The 18,296-nt window shown below is 39.2% G+C and overlaps 1 protein-coding gene across 2 annotated transcripts in view; it reads left to right on the top strand.

The window, feature by feature from the left end:
* The window catches only part of COL9A1 (collagen type IX alpha 1 chain), a 91,816-nt gene that overhangs the window by 44,207 nt on the left and 29,313 nt on the right, over positions 1 to 18,296 (top strand). For both annotated transcript variants that reach the window (XM_090034640.1, XM_090034647.1), the window contains 10 exons: positions 822 to 875; positions 1,808 to 1,861; positions 4,514 to 4,567; positions 8,158 to 8,211; positions 8,364 to 8,417; positions 8,545 to 8,598; positions 8,791 to 8,844; positions 10,167 to 10,211; positions 12,942 to 12,995; positions 13,100 to 13,153. In XM_090034640.1, coding sequence (XP_089890766.1) covers positions 822 to 875; positions 1,808 to 1,861; positions 4,514 to 4,567; positions 8,158 to 8,211; positions 8,364 to 8,417; positions 8,545 to 8,598; positions 8,791 to 8,844; positions 10,167 to 10,211; positions 12,942 to 12,995; positions 13,100 to 13,153 — 531 coding nt within the window. The remainder of the gene's footprint in view (positions 1 to 821; positions 876 to 1,807; positions 1,862 to 4,513; positions 4,568 to 8,157; positions 8,212 to 8,363; positions 8,418 to 8,544; positions 8,599 to 8,790; positions 8,845 to 10,166; positions 10,212 to 12,941; positions 12,996 to 13,099; positions 13,154 to 18,296) is intronic.

The following is an 18,296-nucleotide window of genomic DNA, read 5'->3' as shown; positions in this document are numbered from 1 at the left end:
TCTTGATGCTGTAACTCATCCACAGAGGATTTGTCTTTCCAGGAGAAATGAACTAGAGCCTTTCAAAAGATAAATGAACTTAAAAAGTAGGGACAAAAAGTTGTGCACTAAAACCCTTTCCTTACATGGACTGAGGAAAATATTAATTTGTTGGAATTAGTTCCTCCTTTTTTTGAACGAATGAGATATAAGAATCACTGAACCCTTGTTATACCCCCAGAATGGTTCTTTTACAAATCAGCCTGGCACTGGGAGTTATAGTTCCACTCTCTAACAGCATGAGGAAGGTAATTGCCTGATCAAATATGGGTTTACTAAAATGTACTATCTGTTAAATAATAACTCTGAAGGATCATGTTGAATTGCAATGCAGAGCTACCAACTGCAGAACTGATTTTCAGACTCTGACCTTAACCATATCACATCTTTTTATCTGAATGAACAAATAAATTGAGGAATATTAACTGTGGGGGGAAAAAGGCTTATATAAAACAGTTTGACATATTTTTGCTCTGCCTGTGTCAATTGATCACTTTCCATCAGCATTCAGATTCTTTAAACATGTTTTGTTCCTAAAGCCTATGATGCACCCTTGAAAAAACCCTATTTTTATGCAGACAGATTTGAATTGCTCTTTCATTTAATGAACCAGTGTATTATTTGCTAATTTGGCGTAGGGAATTTGCCTTAAGTTAGTTTCCTTTTGTGCAGAACACATTGATGGGAATCAACAAGTAATGGGTAGTAATCTTTACCATGACAGACTGTTGTTCCACTCAGGATGTGGATTTGCTTCAGCTTTCTTACCTTTGCTTTTTCAGGGTGAGGAAGGAGACCAAGGAATCCTAGGTGATGTTGGAACTCAAGGCCCTCCAGTAAAGTATTTTCTCTTAAATATCACTATAAGTTTGCCTCATTTAGTCATAGTTGTTTCTAAAATATAATATTTTTATTTGTTTATAAAAAAGGAGGCAGGTAAAACAATATATTTTAAAATAATATTCTCATATTGACTATAAACATAATTCCATGCATAAAACAACACAATGCAACAGCTGCTTTTCTGTTGTAAGGGCATAATTTGTAACACTTTCATGTTCAAAAATTTTTTTTTTGTTGCTCTGAAAAGTAAGATTGGGCAATTATATGACCTATATACACTTTTTCAGGCCTTCTCATCCGTGGTGTTGTTGCCTTTTACCCTAAATTTGCAATGACTGAGAATGCCAGTTAGATTGAGACTCTCATAACACAGGTAGAAGAATGCCTGTTTTGTGTATTCTGCCAGGTGTGGAGTATGACAGGTATCGTCAAGACTTGAGGTACTTTCTGGGTTGATGCAGTAATTGAGTAGGGCTTTTCGGGGCCAAACTATTGGACTTTGTTACCTAAGTTCTTCCTAAGTCCTACTTTAGGCACCTGAATCTTTTTGTGGACACTTTCAGCTCCTCTTGATCACATTTTACAGTGACATTACTTCAACACTGTGATGTTTAACAGATCAAGACAATATTTTTCTGACATTGCAGTTTACTTGTGTTTGGAACCTTTGTGCAAATTATGACCAATCTCTTAGTTTCTCTAAATCTGAGCTACCTGTGTTCTGTTTGCTATTTTATTAACTGTAAAATTTTAAGGTTACCATAGTAAGTCAACATTTTTCCTGCAGAAATAGGAAAAAGTAAAATAAATATGAAGAAAGCATATAGTTCTGTAAGAAATCTACATGAAAATCAGTGTATTTCTGATAAGAAAATACTAGAATGGTCTAAGGTGTCTCAACATACTTTTAACTTTTCATTTCCAGGGCCCTCCAGGTTCAAGAGGTATGATTGGTATAATGGGACCAAAAGGTGACAAGGTAAGTACGAGCAATTATTTCTTAAAATAGAATGGAGTGAGTGGGAGGAGATGGATCACTCTATATGTAACATTTTAATCAGTGGGTCATTACTTAAGGGCACTTCCTGGGCTTTTCCATATTTAGATTGATTTTGATGCCTTTTTCAGCTTTCTCTGACAAGTTTACTTCAGCAGTTGTTGTCATCATACTTCTGGTTAGGAAGAAAGACAGCTGTGTCCTTTCTGGTCATCTGTGTTTTTGTATCAGTACATATAACTGCTGTGTACCTGCTCACCTTATTATTCTTTCCTTGTCCCCAGGATTTACTTGCTTGGCATATCGTGCCTCTTGCTTTTGGATGCTTTTGGGAAGACATAAAATTAATTGTTATGTATATGTATGCCAATGTTGTCCTTTTTCACTACAACTAGAATTCACTGAATATTCTGTTCTCTGAGTGCATCCTCCTGAGCTTTTCCACTTTTACTGTCTCCTGTTTTCTCTTGCTTGCCGTAGTACTTAGATCATTTCCATGAACTCAGCTCCTGTTCTGAGTAACTGTCAGGCTAATGCAGTGGTGTTCAACCTATGGTCCACTGGCTTGATCCAGCCCCAAAGTGACTGGATCTGGCCTGTGGCATGGGGGATCAGTGGCAAGCAGCTCAGTCCAGTGCGTTTCCTTCCCTACCCTGTGCTGTGTCACTGATCCCATCTCCAGCCTTCCCTGGGCTCTCCCTCTCCCCTCCCCTATGGCAGGCTCTGCTTACTCTCTCCATCCTTATCTCCCTCCCATCCTCCTGGTTCCTTCTGACATTGGCAGCCACCTCCATTCCCAATCTCTCACTTCTCCTTCCCCTGTGCAGTTTAGTTGGACTGCAAACACCCAGCCCATTTATCTAAAAGGTTGAGCTGTTTTGAGTAGTGCTCGTCTGACCTGAGTGTCCAATGGAGGATATGGAAAACACAGCACATATCCGCTAAACTTTATTTCTTGGTGCAAAGGTCCAGTTCTCTTAGTGTTGCCAACGTAAAATACTTGTTCAGCAATTCCAGTATCTCCCTTCCTGCTGCCTTTCACACTTTTTGTGTTTTCTAGTCTCCATATTACCAGGAAATTGCCCAGATTGATTAATCTTAACTGAATCCTTTGCCTTTCTTTAATCACTTTCTGAACTGATTTGCTTTTTTTTATCTTCTGTAATCTTCCTAAATTTATGGCCAGGATGCAGTGATTGAGCCACTTGCACATTCCCAGGAAATGGAACTTATCACATCTTTTCTAAGTAATTTTTATCAGCATTCTGTTCTTAGAAACCAAATGAAAACCACCTTTCTGCTTTTTCAAGACTCCATGATTTACCCTTTTAGACCTCTTGAACACAATTGCTGGCCTACTTCTGCTTCTTTTTGGTGTTGTACTATTCTAGCTATATATTTCTTCTGAACTCTCTGGGTTTATTTGTCCACTTATTTGTGATGTCTTGTCTATTGAAATATTTATTGTCTTTAAGAAATTTCTTGTTCTTTCCTTCTTTCCTCCAAACATTTCATTTTGGGTTGTAATTGATTCTCTATAAAGCATTGTAATACTGTTTTATGAGAAACGGTATTAAGATCAGTTGCTTTACATTATGCAGTTGCCATTCACATGTTGGTGCCATTTTTTTATGATCTGTATCTTTAGTATGTTTTGAAATGATTTAAGGAAAGGAAATTAGTTAAAGCCCATGATAAATTGTTCTGTTTGGTACTTTTTGATAGAGGACTGTGTAAAGCAGGGGTGCTCAATCTCTGACCCGTGGGCCAAATCTAGCCCACTGAACCGTGACATCTGACCTGTGGTGCTTCTGGCATCTGGGGAGCAGTGGAACTTCCATGTAACATGATCTAGCTCGGCTCGGGCCATTGCTGCACAGCAGAATCAGAGCCAGGCCTGCCCTCTGTGCACCTGGATCAGCCCAGACTGCTCCCTGCCTCCCACATGTGTAGATGGGGGCTGCTCCACTGCCTGCCAGTGCATCTGGATTAGGGCTGGGCTCCTTCCTGTCCCCTCAACACATCCTGATTGGGGCCACCCTGTCCCATGCCCCGATGCATCTGAATCATGGCTGGGCTGCTCCTTTCGCTCTGGCATATACTGGGGTCACTTCAGACCTTCCTACCCCCTTGTACAACTGGATCAGGTCTGGGCTGCTCCCCTCCCCAATGCATCTGGATTGGGGCTGCTCCACTCCCCACCTGTCTTGTGTGTGTCCAGATCAGGGCTGCTCTGCCATGTGCCCCACAGTGGTCAGACTAGGTTCAGGCTGCATATCCCCCCCAACAGCTGGATTCAGTCTGTAGCTGGGCTTGGCACTGGCCATTTGGCCCACATGGTGAAAGGGCTGGGCACCACTGATGTAAAATGCAGTTATTAATTCCATACAAATAATTGCCAGAATTCTGTATGCAAAATTTGTTCACATTTAATGTGACTTCCAAAGGGCAGCATAGAGTTTAAAAAAGGTTAAAAACCAGCTTGCCGCAATGTTTGTATTTATTATAAAAATCCCTAAGTCACATTCAGAGAAGGGTATAGCATTTGTATCTCTCTCTAAAACAAGTGAAAGTTGAAGATGCTCCATGCCTTTCAGGATTTGCTTAGCCTCTTGTGGTGTCTCTATTTTGCAGGGTGCTCGTGGGCTGGATGGTGACCCAGGTCCCCGAGGTCTCCCTGGTGCACCTGTAAGTAGCTTTTTGTAGCAGCCAAACCCTCTAGTGTGGCAGTAGATTTTAGAAAGTTTATAGTTGTAAAGCAGAAGAGTCTCTGCAGAGACAGCTGGCCATTAAGGACTGATGGTATAAACTCTTACCACAAATCTCCAGCAACCACTAAACAGACATTATATCTGTATGTGGCTGTTTTACTGTCAAATACTGAACAGCCTGTTATGATGAAGGGAATTAGTAACACAGGACTGGAAGGAAGTCCTTAGACCACTAAAGTTCATTTGCCACATTCCCAGGCTATATTTTGTTCAAAAGAGTCCCCAACTACAACCACTTTGGTCTCTCTCATATACCTTAGCTATAAAGCATCCAGTAAAAAGAACCTCCAGTATGCCACAGGAGAGACAAGTCTGCTACTGCTGAGGAATTTGTGAGGATTATCTGAGTGTATTTTATGTAGGAAGTGAAATGTGCCCCATGCTGCAGATTCAGGCAAAAGAAAAAAAACTAAGGGTCCTTGTCAGCCTGACCTGAGATAAAATTCTGTCCTGACCTCAAATTTGACAGCCTGTTTGGCTTTGAGTATGAGAGCAAGACTCATCTGCCACCATTCCAACATCATTAGGAATACCTCTGCCACCAAACCAGTCTGCCACATCTAGCTGTGCCCAGTGTTCATGGCTTTAAGTGGAAACAAAAAATTCCCCATAGGCTGCAGTGGTCGGGTGGCACATTGGTTATGGAAAACACCGACATACAACCAACAGATCCACCTGCACACAATTGTTCCCAGATGCATCTACACAGACCATAGTGGGGCTCAGGTTTTCCCACCTTCAAGCACAAGTTGGCTATTGCACATTTAACTGCTACTCAGGTTCTCCACTTTGGGTTGGAGCTCTTTTAGTCCCAACTGGAGCCATCACAGCATGATGGTTCTCCTAACTCCTTTCTGGGTGACATTTATTTTCAGTTGCCCAGGCTGCCATATTAGTTGTACTTCCTTTTACAGAGTTAGCCTAGATATTTAGTCTGATTTTTTTCTGAAAGTGTTTTTCAAAATCCCAGTTTCCAGACAGTCTTTTATGTGTCCTGCTGACTGATTCCAGTCACAGTGCTCTGCATATTCATCCAAAGTCCTCCAACATATCTCCAGGCAGTGGCAATGCCAGCAGCACCCTGATTGAGAACTATTAGTCCACAAACAGGAGAATTCACTGATATGCTGACGGAGCACATGGTGTTTGACTGCTTATATAAAAAAGATCAGTATTTATTATATCAACTGTATTCCCACTCAGACACAGTATTTCTTTTCAAATAATTCAGAACATCTTTCTTTAAATCTGAGAGGGGAGAAATGTGTTATGTAAGCTAGGAAAAATCAGGTCAATTTGAATTCATTTAACTGAATATTTTACCTTTATTCCACTCTTAACAATTCCACTCATATCAGTAGGAGTCTTTCACAAAGGGAAAAAGTAGAATAGCATTTTATTCTGTTTTGCTGTCTAGGCTTCATTCCTATCTCAGCTAATGTGGTATAATTCAGGAGTATTTCTATTGCAACTAACTGAGACTTTCTTATGTAAGCAACAGAAAAACCTGTCTGGGGGCAGGAGTTGTTTTCTGTTTTATTTAACAAGAGTGTGGACAGGAGTCAACAAGTGCACTGCTACTGTCTTGTGCTGTTTTGGGAAAAGGAAAACATTAAGAGTCCAATAAACTTCTTATTAAATAAGGAGTTACCTGGCAAGCTGAAACAGTATAACAGTGGTTCTCAACCAGGTTGCTGCCAAATTCAAACATTATGGAGGGGTGCCCTGAATCTAAAAAAGCTGAGAACCACTGATCAGGTGTTAGTAGTCATGTCAGGCTCCCTCAGTTTTGTGTGGTCTATGAGTATTCTTCTAAGACACCATCTATGAGGCGGTTACCCTGTTATATAATACTGGGAGCATCTACATGAGATACTAACAGCACAGTAGCCTAATAATAACATTGCACTGTAGAATGCTGGGCAAAACCGTGCTAATACGCTACTGTGCAGTAGCATTATGCAACTGTGCAGTAAGCTTCACTAGCTGTGTGCCAGCAGTATTGTGCAGTAACATGTGTTACTGAACATTGATTTAATACTTGATTAACCAAGTATTGAACTTAATGCACAGTATCTATGGCTCTTTAATGAATGTGTGCATGCACCCACTGTGACTGGAATCAGTCAGCAGGATGCATGAATGTTCTTCTTAACCCCTAATAAACTTGTAATTATAAGAAAGAGACTATAGGCTTTAATTCTTCATAATAAAAGCTCATCCAGGTTTATTATTCATAAACTAGCTTATAGACCCTAATACCTGTGCCCAACTGGTACATGGTGCTAGTTGGGTTATTTCTTGGTATAGGTGTGAACATATAACCTTGAAGCCAGATACAAAGTACTAAGGGTTTGGTGATCAATCAATTTAGTGTTTACAGCATGCATATTCTAGTTCTCACCAAATAATAGGACATGTTTTGGTGATATTATCTATATCCCAGTTTTTGCCAGATAAATGAAACAGTTGTACATACAGGGAAATCTGTTCATCAGGTCATTCTAATCCCTGTTTTGGTGTTTTGTAGCAATCTTATCAACATTTACCTATCTATTGGCTTTCTAAGGCACCAAACTTATTTTTTCAATGCTTCCATATGTGCCATGTAGGGTATGCTTAGTTCTGTTCTCAAGCCTACTTTGGTTTATGCTGGCAGTGGGTTTCTGTGTGATTTGTATATTGAACTGATCAGTGGTTTTATTTAATTTATACTGTATCAAGGTCTGCTAGATCCTGTGCTGAAAACTGTGAGCTATGATTGATTTTCACAAGCAGTTTTCAGCATCAGTGTAGTTTTGTTTAATTTATTTTCATGTATTTGGTGCTTCTTGCAGGAAATCTATAGACTCAACCTCCTCCTTAGAATGGATACCAAAAGAACTAAATGTATTTTTTATTTAATAGAGGGAAATACATTTCCTTATCTCAAAAAACATAGAGTGAACTTCATGTGTACCTATAATTGTCTAAATGGCCTGTTCAATATGGACAGGAGCATGGTGCAACCAAGATAGCCAGTTTCTCTGATCAGATGAATCTGTTTAAATTTGTTGTAATCAATGGTCCTGTGTCCATTTGCCTTATTTGGTGCTCTGTTTATAAATATCTTGAATTATATTTCCATTATTGATGAATTCTTCCCTTTCTATATGAAATAATAGTTCTTCATAGATTAATCTGAGTGTGGGTAAATATGAAAGCAAAATGAAGTTTGAAAGTCAGGAGGTAGACCCTGCATTCGGAAACACCCAAACTCTAAGGGGCAACTCTGGGAGTTTTGGGTTCCCAAGAAGTTCAGGACTGCTCACGGGCTCACCAAGGTCTGTCTGCAGTACTTATGGAACTACCTAAAGCCTCAAGTTAGAACTCAAGACGCATGTAGAATGATGATTAGGTTCTCTGAATCACAGGGAATTTAATCTTTGATATTTTACTAGGTTTTGTTCCGTCAAGGTTACCAATTATTTTCAGATTTTGTTAATTAAATCCAAATATTTCTTACAGGGTGACCAAGGACAGAGAGGTTCTCTTGGAGAGTTAGGTCCGAAGGGAGACAGAGTGAGTTCAAAACAATTTCCAATCTTATTTAAAAGTAAACTGTTATAATAATTAATATTGTGTGTTATAAGTTCTGGAGGTAACTTACTATAGATTAATTAATGAGTATTCTTGCAGCTGTCATTTCAATATCTTTTTTTGTTTAATTTAAGGGCCCTTCTGGTCCAAGAGGAATAACTGGTCTCCCTGGGCCAAAAGGACAACCTGTATGTACATTTTGTTATTTAAAATATATTGCCTTTTATCATGATAACTTATATTTCACATGCTAGGAAACAGCATTAAGGAAAGTAAAGAGTACTGTTTATAACAATGTGCTATCTGTCTTTTAAGGGCTTGCCAGGAGTTGATGGCCGGGAAGGGATCCCTGGAATGCCTGGAGCAAAGGTAGGGAATATTTTTTTACCTGCTGTTGTCAGCGCACGTGTGGCTTGGTACAGGGGGCTGAAACTTTGCCTGAGATCCATTCATCAATATGTTTAATATGTTTTTGGTTTGTGTTGCTGTCTCTGGTTGTGTGGACATTTTTATAGTAATCAAAGATTTATTATACTTATGTAAATCAAACATTTTTTTCAGGGTGAACCAGGTAAACCTGGCGTTCCAGGGGATGCAGGACTTCAGGGACTGCCAGTAGGTATCTGGGACATTCTATGGGAAAGTTAAATTCAGTTCACACTTAATGAATAGACTACTCTGTGATGTACTACTGGTGTTTTTTGGATGGAAAAACTGAGTGAACAGCTAGGGAGGGTAGCACCCATGCAAGGGGGATCCTGCAGTGTGTAACTAAACTAGGTGTTTGCATAAACAAAACCCCATGACCTTTGACATGGTGGAGGAGTAGGTTTCCTTCATGAGGAATGTTCAGCCTGCAGTTTCACCAAGAGTTTTAAATTAAATGTTTGTTGATTTGTGGCTAGTACAGGTTGACACAAACAGCAGCTCTTAGATCACTCAGGCACAGCCAGTAAAAGAAGGCAGGCACAGCAACAAGAGGCTGGGAATTTTATACCATCTTTGCACATTTTTGCTTAGTGCATTTTGGAAATATCCATTTGGGGTGCCTGTACATGTGTGGGATATCTGCTCCAACATATTCTAAGTAAAACATGTCGGAGCAGGCTCAAGTAATTGAATCTTGTGGAGTGTTCTAATTGGAACACTCATAGTCGCTTCACTGTCACATGTATTCAGCGTCCCTGTATTTCAAAATGGTGGCAGCGCCATTTTGAAGTGTGAGATATTGAATACATGAGACGGTATGGGTGTTTTAATAAGAGCAGCTCCCAAGAACCACTCTAATTAAAATGCCTCACCCCTCCCCCATGCACACACTGCCCCAAGCACATGTGTAGACTCCCCAAGTGTATGGCCCAAGAAATTTTTGATATAGCAAAAGGTTTATCTTGGCAACAGTAGTAGCTAGACCATGACTGTTAGCAGTGATGCATAAGTACCTTTTATTTTTAAGACTAAATTGTTTGATGTAAACTGGTAATATAAAGTTGTTTTAGTTTGCCATTAGAAAAAACATGGCAAAAGATGATCTGCAGTGAAAGTTATGGTATAAAGGGAGGGAATGTTGAATGAATACAGCAGAGGGGGTCTTGTACTTGGAACATACAATTGTATTTGGATAGTTCTAGGTATCATATGCAACTTTGCAATTTACATTGCAAACCTAAAAAAATGACAAGCTCTCATTCTGTGACCTACTTTTTGCCTGTTTACAAATTGGGGATAATACAGTTTATCTGTTATTTTATAAGTATTATTAATAGATGGACTTTAGGCTTTATCAATTACTGCTTGCAGATGCCTCAGTATCTTCATGTGGAAGAAACTAGGAAATTACAGCATCAGGTTAATTTTTAAGAATGATTGCAGTAATCACTGTACATGTGTTGACAAACTCCAAAATAACAAATAAATGATGTGGTTTTTTTTTTTAGGGTTTACCTGGCTTTCCAGGTGCAAAAGGTGTTTCTGGACCAAAGGTAAATTGTTTAAATATTCTACTTTGAACACTTCGGTTCCTTTAAAAATGGTTTTTATATTTATATACTTTTAAAGCATACAGGGAAATTTATTCATTTGCCATTTGATTAAATGATAGTGAATAGAATTTGAAATGCCATATTTACTTGAATGTAAGATGACCCCCCGCAATAATTAGATTCTATGTATGGAAAATTTATAAATTTGTTATAATGTTTTTAGGTATAGAATCTAATTATTGGAGGTTTGCCTTGAAATTGTCCCTTCTTCCCACTCCTACAGCTGGGAAATAAATCTGGGCAGGGGGCCAGATTGTCCCTTTACCCTTTGCCTCCTACCCCCAACTTCTTCCCTCTCTCCTTATTGTCAGACCCTGTTCTTCCTGAGCACATGGAAATGAAGGGAAAAATTTGCACATAGGCAAATTACTATAGGTATCCTTTGACTTAGTTCAGCTAGAACAGAAAGAGTTTACCTTTTTTTAAACTGCTGTAAGTTTTAGCACAGATACTCCATAAGCACACTTTTAATCAGCACTTTGGTACTTACTTCTACTTAGTACAACCTATACAGGATAGTCAAAAGTGCAAAGGCTCATAACTGACTATTTAATTCAATGGACTGGGCCCAGCAGAGTAAACAGCTTTTCAAGTCATGATGACCCCACAACTCAGCACTGGTCACTAAGTGTGCGTACTCCAGATACCTGCCGACAAAGGATCCATGTAGTAACTAGCCCCCACTCATGACTGGAACCAGGTGTTCTTGTCATGAGTCCTGGGATTCTCCAAAAATGTATATGCAGCTGAGACAAAGGGCAACTTGGTTTGGCTGCACCTCATGGACGGTGAGGCTACTAATCATGTGTGACAGGCTGAGTGAGGGATTGACAGAGAGATTCTGGGTGAAATGACATTTAAGGCTGGCAAAGAAATAGGAATAATTGGAAATGGGAAAGAAAAAGTGCAGCTTAGCCATGGGAGTGAAGTTGAAATGCATTCAGTGTAGCAGCTCACCATGTTCTGAAAAAGGGTCGGTGCTGAGGGGGACAGCATACAATGGGCACTAGTGTATATTTTGTTCAGATGGACTTCACAAAAATCTGTATGTTTACTGTATGTGGGTCATGTGTTTTATAGTCATGTTCAGTATTGCCTGTATTTAATCAGCATCACCGTTGGTTTCTGTTACTGAACACATGGCACTTTTGGCGCAGCTTTTACGGTAGATAGTGCATATAATGTACATTCCTTGTATGTGATTGTAAGTTGAGTGACTTTTGTCCCCATGCTGACTGGGGGGAAAAAACATATTTTGTATTTGAGTAAATACAGTAAAGAAAACAAATGCTAGCTTTTATAGTGCTTGGTCTTTGCAGTTCTTTTTCTGTGCAAGTAGCAAGAATTTTGGGTAAAAGATGAAAGAAGATGGTGATTCCAAACACTTGAAAGGAATTAGTGTCTTTGTGTGCAGCATGTAATTGATCTGTGGAACTTAGTACTACAGGATATAAAATACTGTTAGGTACCCTGGTGAAAATGGTACATGCTCATTTATTGAATAGGATTACAAGGGCTATCAATTCTAATAATTCAAATAACTAAAATTGGCTGCAGCAATTCTGCTGAAGCCTTTCAGAAATATTCACTTAGGGGTTAAGCCAAAACATTCAGTATTTTAGACCAGAAGTGTCAAACTCATCCAGCCCCGTGAGCCAGATTAGTTAAATGAGACTGGTCCAAGGCCCATATGAACAGTGAAGGGCTGGTCCTGAAGGCCAGATCAGACCTATGGACCCTCCCTCCCCACCAACAAACTGGATCAAGACAGTCTGGCCAGTCTGGCACTGTGCTACATATGGCACCTGCTCCAACTGGTCCAGGACCCATGCTTCACACAGCAGCCACCCTGGACTGCCTGGAGTAGGTGCCATGGAATAGGATCCACACTGTACATGGTACCAACATGGGGACCGTTCCTCTCCACATGCTGCACCAAGCTCCTGCAGTGCCCATTCCAGGCAGTCTGAGCTACAAGCCCCACATGGCACAATGGTGACTACTCTGGTTGGTCCAGCAGATGGGGAGGTGGGGTCTCAGAGAGGGTGCTGCATGGAGCCAGGACAGGTGCTACATGAAGCTCGCATCCTGGGCCCTGAGTGTGCCCCATGTGGCATGTGGGCCAACTCAAGACCTAGCACTGGGGCAGCATTAGGGGTTGGATGATGGGGGGCCCTGTGGCCAGTACATATTTGACACTCCTGTCTGGGGCAAAGGAAATTAAAAAACATGAAAGGCAGTTAATGAAGAAGATATGACTGAATTTTGGAATACAGTTTAAGTAAGCTTGGGGTGCTATCAGTTACTCTTATACCACATTTACTGAAATCCAAAACAACTTTACATTTAAGAGGCAGCTGGAGTCAAAATTGCAGCAGTTGGCTGCTTCCTACCCTGCTTTGTACTAGAATCCAAGACAAGGAGCTTTTCCCCTCATGCTGAATTATTGTGTTTGGTTGCTCTACAAACATAAGGGAAGAAATAAGAACTGATTTTAAAGGAGTTGGGTGGAAGAGATTAGCCGGAGACAAAAAAAACAGCGAGACAAAAAATGAGTATAGGATGTTATTGGCATTTTAGAACTGGTTAATGTCCTCATTAATGTGCTCAAACTGGTCTAAATAATTGCTGTTTTGGCACAGCTAACTTTATCTACCTTTTCTCTAACAGGGTAATAGAGGACCCCCTGGAGTACCAGGTTTGATGGGAAATTCTGGTAAACCTGTAAGATCATTTTCCCTCATTTTTGTGGCTTTTCTTCTTACAACAAATTTGTTTTGTGCAAAGAGTCAGCTTTCATATTGTCTTGGTCCTTGTCATTGAAACAGGGAGAACAAGGGATAGCAGGGGCAGTGGGACCAATAGGACCAAGGGGACCACCAGTAAGTACTATTATAAGTACAATATATTTATTGCTATATATGCTTATGATTGTAATGCTGCAGGTCATAGTTGAAACTGTCAATGTTCTGTAAGTACTATTGACCACAAGTGACAATTATTTAAATAAAATATTAAAGTCTTCAGTCAGGTAGATGCACAACACAGAAACCAAGCAACCTCATTACATACTGACTTCAGATGGACCCAAAACAGAACCACAGATATTAATATCCCGCGGTTTTATTTCTGCTAGTGAATTTGAAATTAAAATCTGCATCCTTATTTTGCAGTGAGCCCCTTCTTTCCCAATTGGCTGAGCAAAATATCCAGATCCAAATAGAAGGAACCATGGCTGCACACAACAGATCCCATGGTCAGCACCAGAAACCATACCCAAGACCTTCCACACCAGCAGCACAAGTCTTACCACTGGAGCTAGAAAAGTAACTGAGTTAGTTGTCAATAAATGCCTTGCTTTTTTCCTTAATGGGGCTACCTACTAGAAAGAGAAATGATCATATACATTGATACAGTATATTACCTCTCTGTACTCAGCAGTGTGTGTTCAGAATGTGAAATTAATCTTAGCGCCATTTCTAACTCTCCATTTTCAATGCACTGGAAGGCACAATATGACCACATCTACACGAGGCATTTACTTTGCAGTTGACTAATTAAATACAAGTACTATCTTGCTATAGAGTTAAAACTGCAGCACCACACGTAGAGGATCGAGGGGCTGGCTGGGGCACAAGGGTGTTTCAGAGTGGAGGCTGCCTTCTGGGTAGCCCTGCATTGAAGCACCAGCACCCTCATGCCCCAGCAAGCCCCTCTGTAACATGTTGAGCTGGGAGGAGCAGCCCCAGGCTGGCATGCTGGCAGCCTGGGGCTGCTCCACCACAGCTTAGCATGCTGAGAGTGAATAACCAGTTTATTCATGTGCTGTAATTGCATGCATAGATGCACCCTGGGATGATAGCTCTTTAGAAGATTCCATACTTTACAGCTTTTTGCAAGTTGCTGTTTTGGCACTTGCTTCACATTCTCACATTTACCTGGAATCTTCTGGGTTTGTGCTTGCACATGATGACACCAGTGTTTGATTCCCCTGAACCAACTTATCTCTAATTTTTAAGATGCACAGTCAACTGATTAACTTTTTCTATTATTTGTGTTTACTAAATGTGCTGCATAATAGCATGCTCTTTATTTTGGATCATATCTTTGCATTACTTTCACCATCAGATGCCTAGGAATGACACAAAAACAAGTAAAGTGAAACCTGAAGAAGAATGTCTTGCATTCATAATCTTGTCTGTCTTTATGCCAGCTACATAGTTGGTCCAATGAAAGATATCATTCTAAGAAATCCTTTCCTTTTGCATAATTTCTGTACCATCATGGCTACAACATCACTCTTACACTACCATAAAAATATGCAGACAGGTAGTTTGCTTTGCTATTTTGAAATCAGTTTGGGCACAGTCAGCATGTTGCAACATAGTAGCTCAGTATTACGTTTGCACTTTTCTAGACTCACAAAAGCTTGGGTTCACTGATGATATCTAAAATTGTTGGTTTAGGTGGATTGGAATTCTTTTTAAAATTGTTTTATTTGCACTGACTATTTAAATATTGTTAACAAAGATGTGAGTTATAACTGGATCAGCACAGAGTAGTCCCCCACATAGATAATACAAGATAAGCTGCTAAACTATGCTTTTAATCTCATAAATGCAAGTATGGGTTTATAAAATCAGCAGTCCATAGAAACAGGAGTTGACATGCTGGATTAATTATTGTGTTGTAAAACAGAAACACTTGATGTAGATTAAGTGCAATGACTTCTCTTGTTTGCTGTTCCAAATATCAGCCAGACAACTGGATGTGTTCCTCTTGTTTTAGTTTATCATGAAATAATGTACCTATGTCTGTAAAGTGTTGTGGAAAATATATCTCGAAAAGAATGACTGAACGTTCATGAACATGGAGAGTGAGCTTGTAAATATTCTGATTAATAAAATCATAGAAATTTACTCATCCAGCATCCATTGGATTAGGTAGAAGTACTCTGCTTTTCATTACTAGTGTTTCCTGTACTAGTTTATAAATTATCTTTTGATGTAAGTCATAAAAATATTTAACATCATTTGAGTGAGGGACATGGCTGTGATTGGCTTGCCTAGGCTTCCTGTTGGCTCTCAGGGAAACAGTGCAGAAAACCAATCTCTTGCAGAAAAGCCTAGTTAATAGCTGGAGTGGTTTAGCTTTGCTGAACCTCACTTTACTGTGGGTGGATTCTGTTGATCCTTGCCTTGTGTGGAGGGAATGGGGAGCTTTGCCCTGCTGTTTTTGCAGTCTCAGTATGCAAAAGGCAGAATTTTATTTCCTGATTTCAGGAGCACAGGAATTGCTCTGCTTCTCCTACTCAAGGTAGCTTTTTTCCTTTGCCCTCATCTTTGCATTGGTCTGTATGGTGGGAACGGACTTGGCTTCTAAATGGGTGAAGTAGCCATGCTAAGAGCACAAGGGTCAGGAGCTCATCTCCTACTTTGCGTATAAGGTACAACATGACCCTAGAATACTAGTCCATACTATGTTAGTGGTGAAAATGGTGACCAGATTTTAATGGGAGGTATCAACTCCAGCTTTCAATTTGGGACATTTGCTGCTGTGTGATGACCTCTGCATATGTTGGAAACAGTAATAGAGATAAGTATTTTCCAATTGAACTGATCCTTATCCTGCTCAGGAGTAGGTTTTCATGTACTGTTGTATAGTGTTTGTGAGCTGTTAAATAACTGCTGCAATTCACTCACTGATGAAGCTGAATTTCAGCAGTGGAAAATTAATGTCTTTGATGAAAGGTGCTGCATCAATAGATTATTTTTTTATCAAGCCACTATTGTAACATATTTATGAAAGTGTTGTCACATAGGTCTAAAAAATTGCGGTCCTATACATTGCAATACTTGAAACATATAGTTTTATAGAGGAGGTTGATAATTATTGAAAACAAAGATAATTCAACTCAATTTATTTACTTGTTGAAGTTCCCTTTGTTTCACTACTGATGATTTCCTGTGGAAGAAAATAAGCACTTGAGGATAAATATTACATTTCCTTAGAAAATTGAAATGGACAACTGAGAAAAACATTTTAATTGATACATTCTTTATATTCATTGTTCAGTTAGTAAAAATATTCCTTTGAATACAAGATGTCCTTGAATTTAATACTCACCCAAAATTTATAACTCTCAGGAAAAAAAGAAAACATCAGATAAGACAAAGTCACAAGAATATAAGAACTTTTAATCTTTTTTTCCAGTATAATTTAAGCCATAGGCCATTTTATAGCAGAAATATTTTGTTTCAAGAAGTGTCTCATATCAAAAGAAATAAGGGAATTGTTTTGTCAGTTAACATTACATTTGCTTCACATTATGTTAGCCATTATAAATAATTACAGAATTAATTTGTGGTTTAAATCCTTCTTAAATTATTTGTCCTAGCAGGTGGTTCAAAAGAAAGAATTCTTGAACTTTGAAGTGTCAAGCCTAATCAGTGAAGTTTGATTGTGCTCCCTCCACTAATTCTCTGTGCTGGGCTTTTTATTTAGTAAAGCTTAGCAGGATGTAATTTCTCCTGTTTGTATTTGTATTAGATGCTTAGTTATAATGTTTATTTCCATTTTTTCTATGTAGTAACTGCTTTGTGCAATTCTGAACCTGATAAATATTTTTCAGGGTTTTTTTTAAAAAAAAACCAGAATTTTTAGATACCTTAGTCTACTAAGTTCAATAAATGCTCTTGATGTATATGTATATCAGTTTTTACATAATTGCTTCTTTTAAAAAATGTTAAGTAGCTATGGTAGTTTTCACCTAAATTATTTCTTTGATTTTACAGTGAAGCCTGGTTTCTTAGCTATAATCATAAAGTCTTTTTCTTTTTGAATCAGAAACATCACTTGGATTGTTGTGGTATTTAAACTAACCATCTGATTTAAGTCACTATTTTGATACCAAGACTTCTTTACCATACTCATCTTTAAGCCAACGGGCCAGTTTTCCTCAGTGGGGAATCAGTATCGTAACAGGATCATCAGTCACATTCATGTATTTATAAATGTATGTTGTACATTCATGTATTTCTGGGTGTGCTAATCAGGCAGTATATCTGAGTGCTTCATGAGCAATGAATTTAAACACCCCTTCTGAGGCTGGGGAATATCACTGCCCCCATTTAAAGCTACACAGGGAGACTGACATCCTCCAGGAAGACTATGTCTAGGTTGTATAACAGTTTATGGCTCCTACCCTGTTAGTCTTACTCTTTTACCAGTAGACCTAGATTTTCCCTTCTGAGTACATGCCTTGATTTGAAGGTAATTTTGTCTTAGACACCACACAATATGTGTAACAGATGCATGTTTAACCTTATCAGAGTCAATAGCTGTGCTGTTAACCTGCATCCACATCTGATTTTGCTTGGATAACATACCCAGAAGTATAGCTCAGATAACTTTAAATGAAGCTGGATGTTTAATGGGATGGAAAAATGAAGGCTCCTAAAGTACACATGTTCTTTTATTTTTTATTGTAGCTTTTCTTACCCATGACAACTTAATCATTAATTCTACTTTCTACTATACCAAAGAGTACAGCATGGTATATTTTGTAGAAATACGATCTCACATTGCTAAGAAAGTTATTGCAGTATAGGCTATAACATTTCAGCCAACAGGTGTGGAGAGGGTGCCAGTTTGTGGGTAGATGAGCTTTGCAATTTAGTGATGTGCAGATTAGCCAGGTGCTACTGTAATTCTCAGAACGGCTTGGTAGCAATAGTAAGACTGTAACACCTAAAACAAACCCCCAAAAAAACTCCCCAAAGGCCAGAAAACAAGTAAAATGAAAACTTAAACAAGCTGTAAATACATTCTGTCCTGTAATGCAGTGGTTCTCAATCTCTTTTGTACCAGGACCCCTTTGTAAACATCAATTGTCAGTCCCAACCTAGTGCCCCTCACTCCTGATCTGCTGCCTCCTGCCCCCAAGGGGAGGCTCCAAGCAGCCCATTTGCAGGCTGGAACTCTGACAGCCTGCAAGGGAAAAGCCACTGTTTCCCATGTTTTTCT

The sequence above is a fragment of the Crocodylus siamensis genome, chromosome 1, assembly GCF_052110815.1.
Source record: "Crocodylus siamensis isolate JL-2025a chromosome 1, ASM5211081v1, whole genome shotgun sequence".
Taxonomy (NCBI): Eukaryota; Metazoa; Chordata; order Crocodylia; family Crocodylidae; genus Crocodylus; species Crocodylus siamensis.
This window is presented reverse-complemented; position numbering and strand designations above follow the sequence as displayed.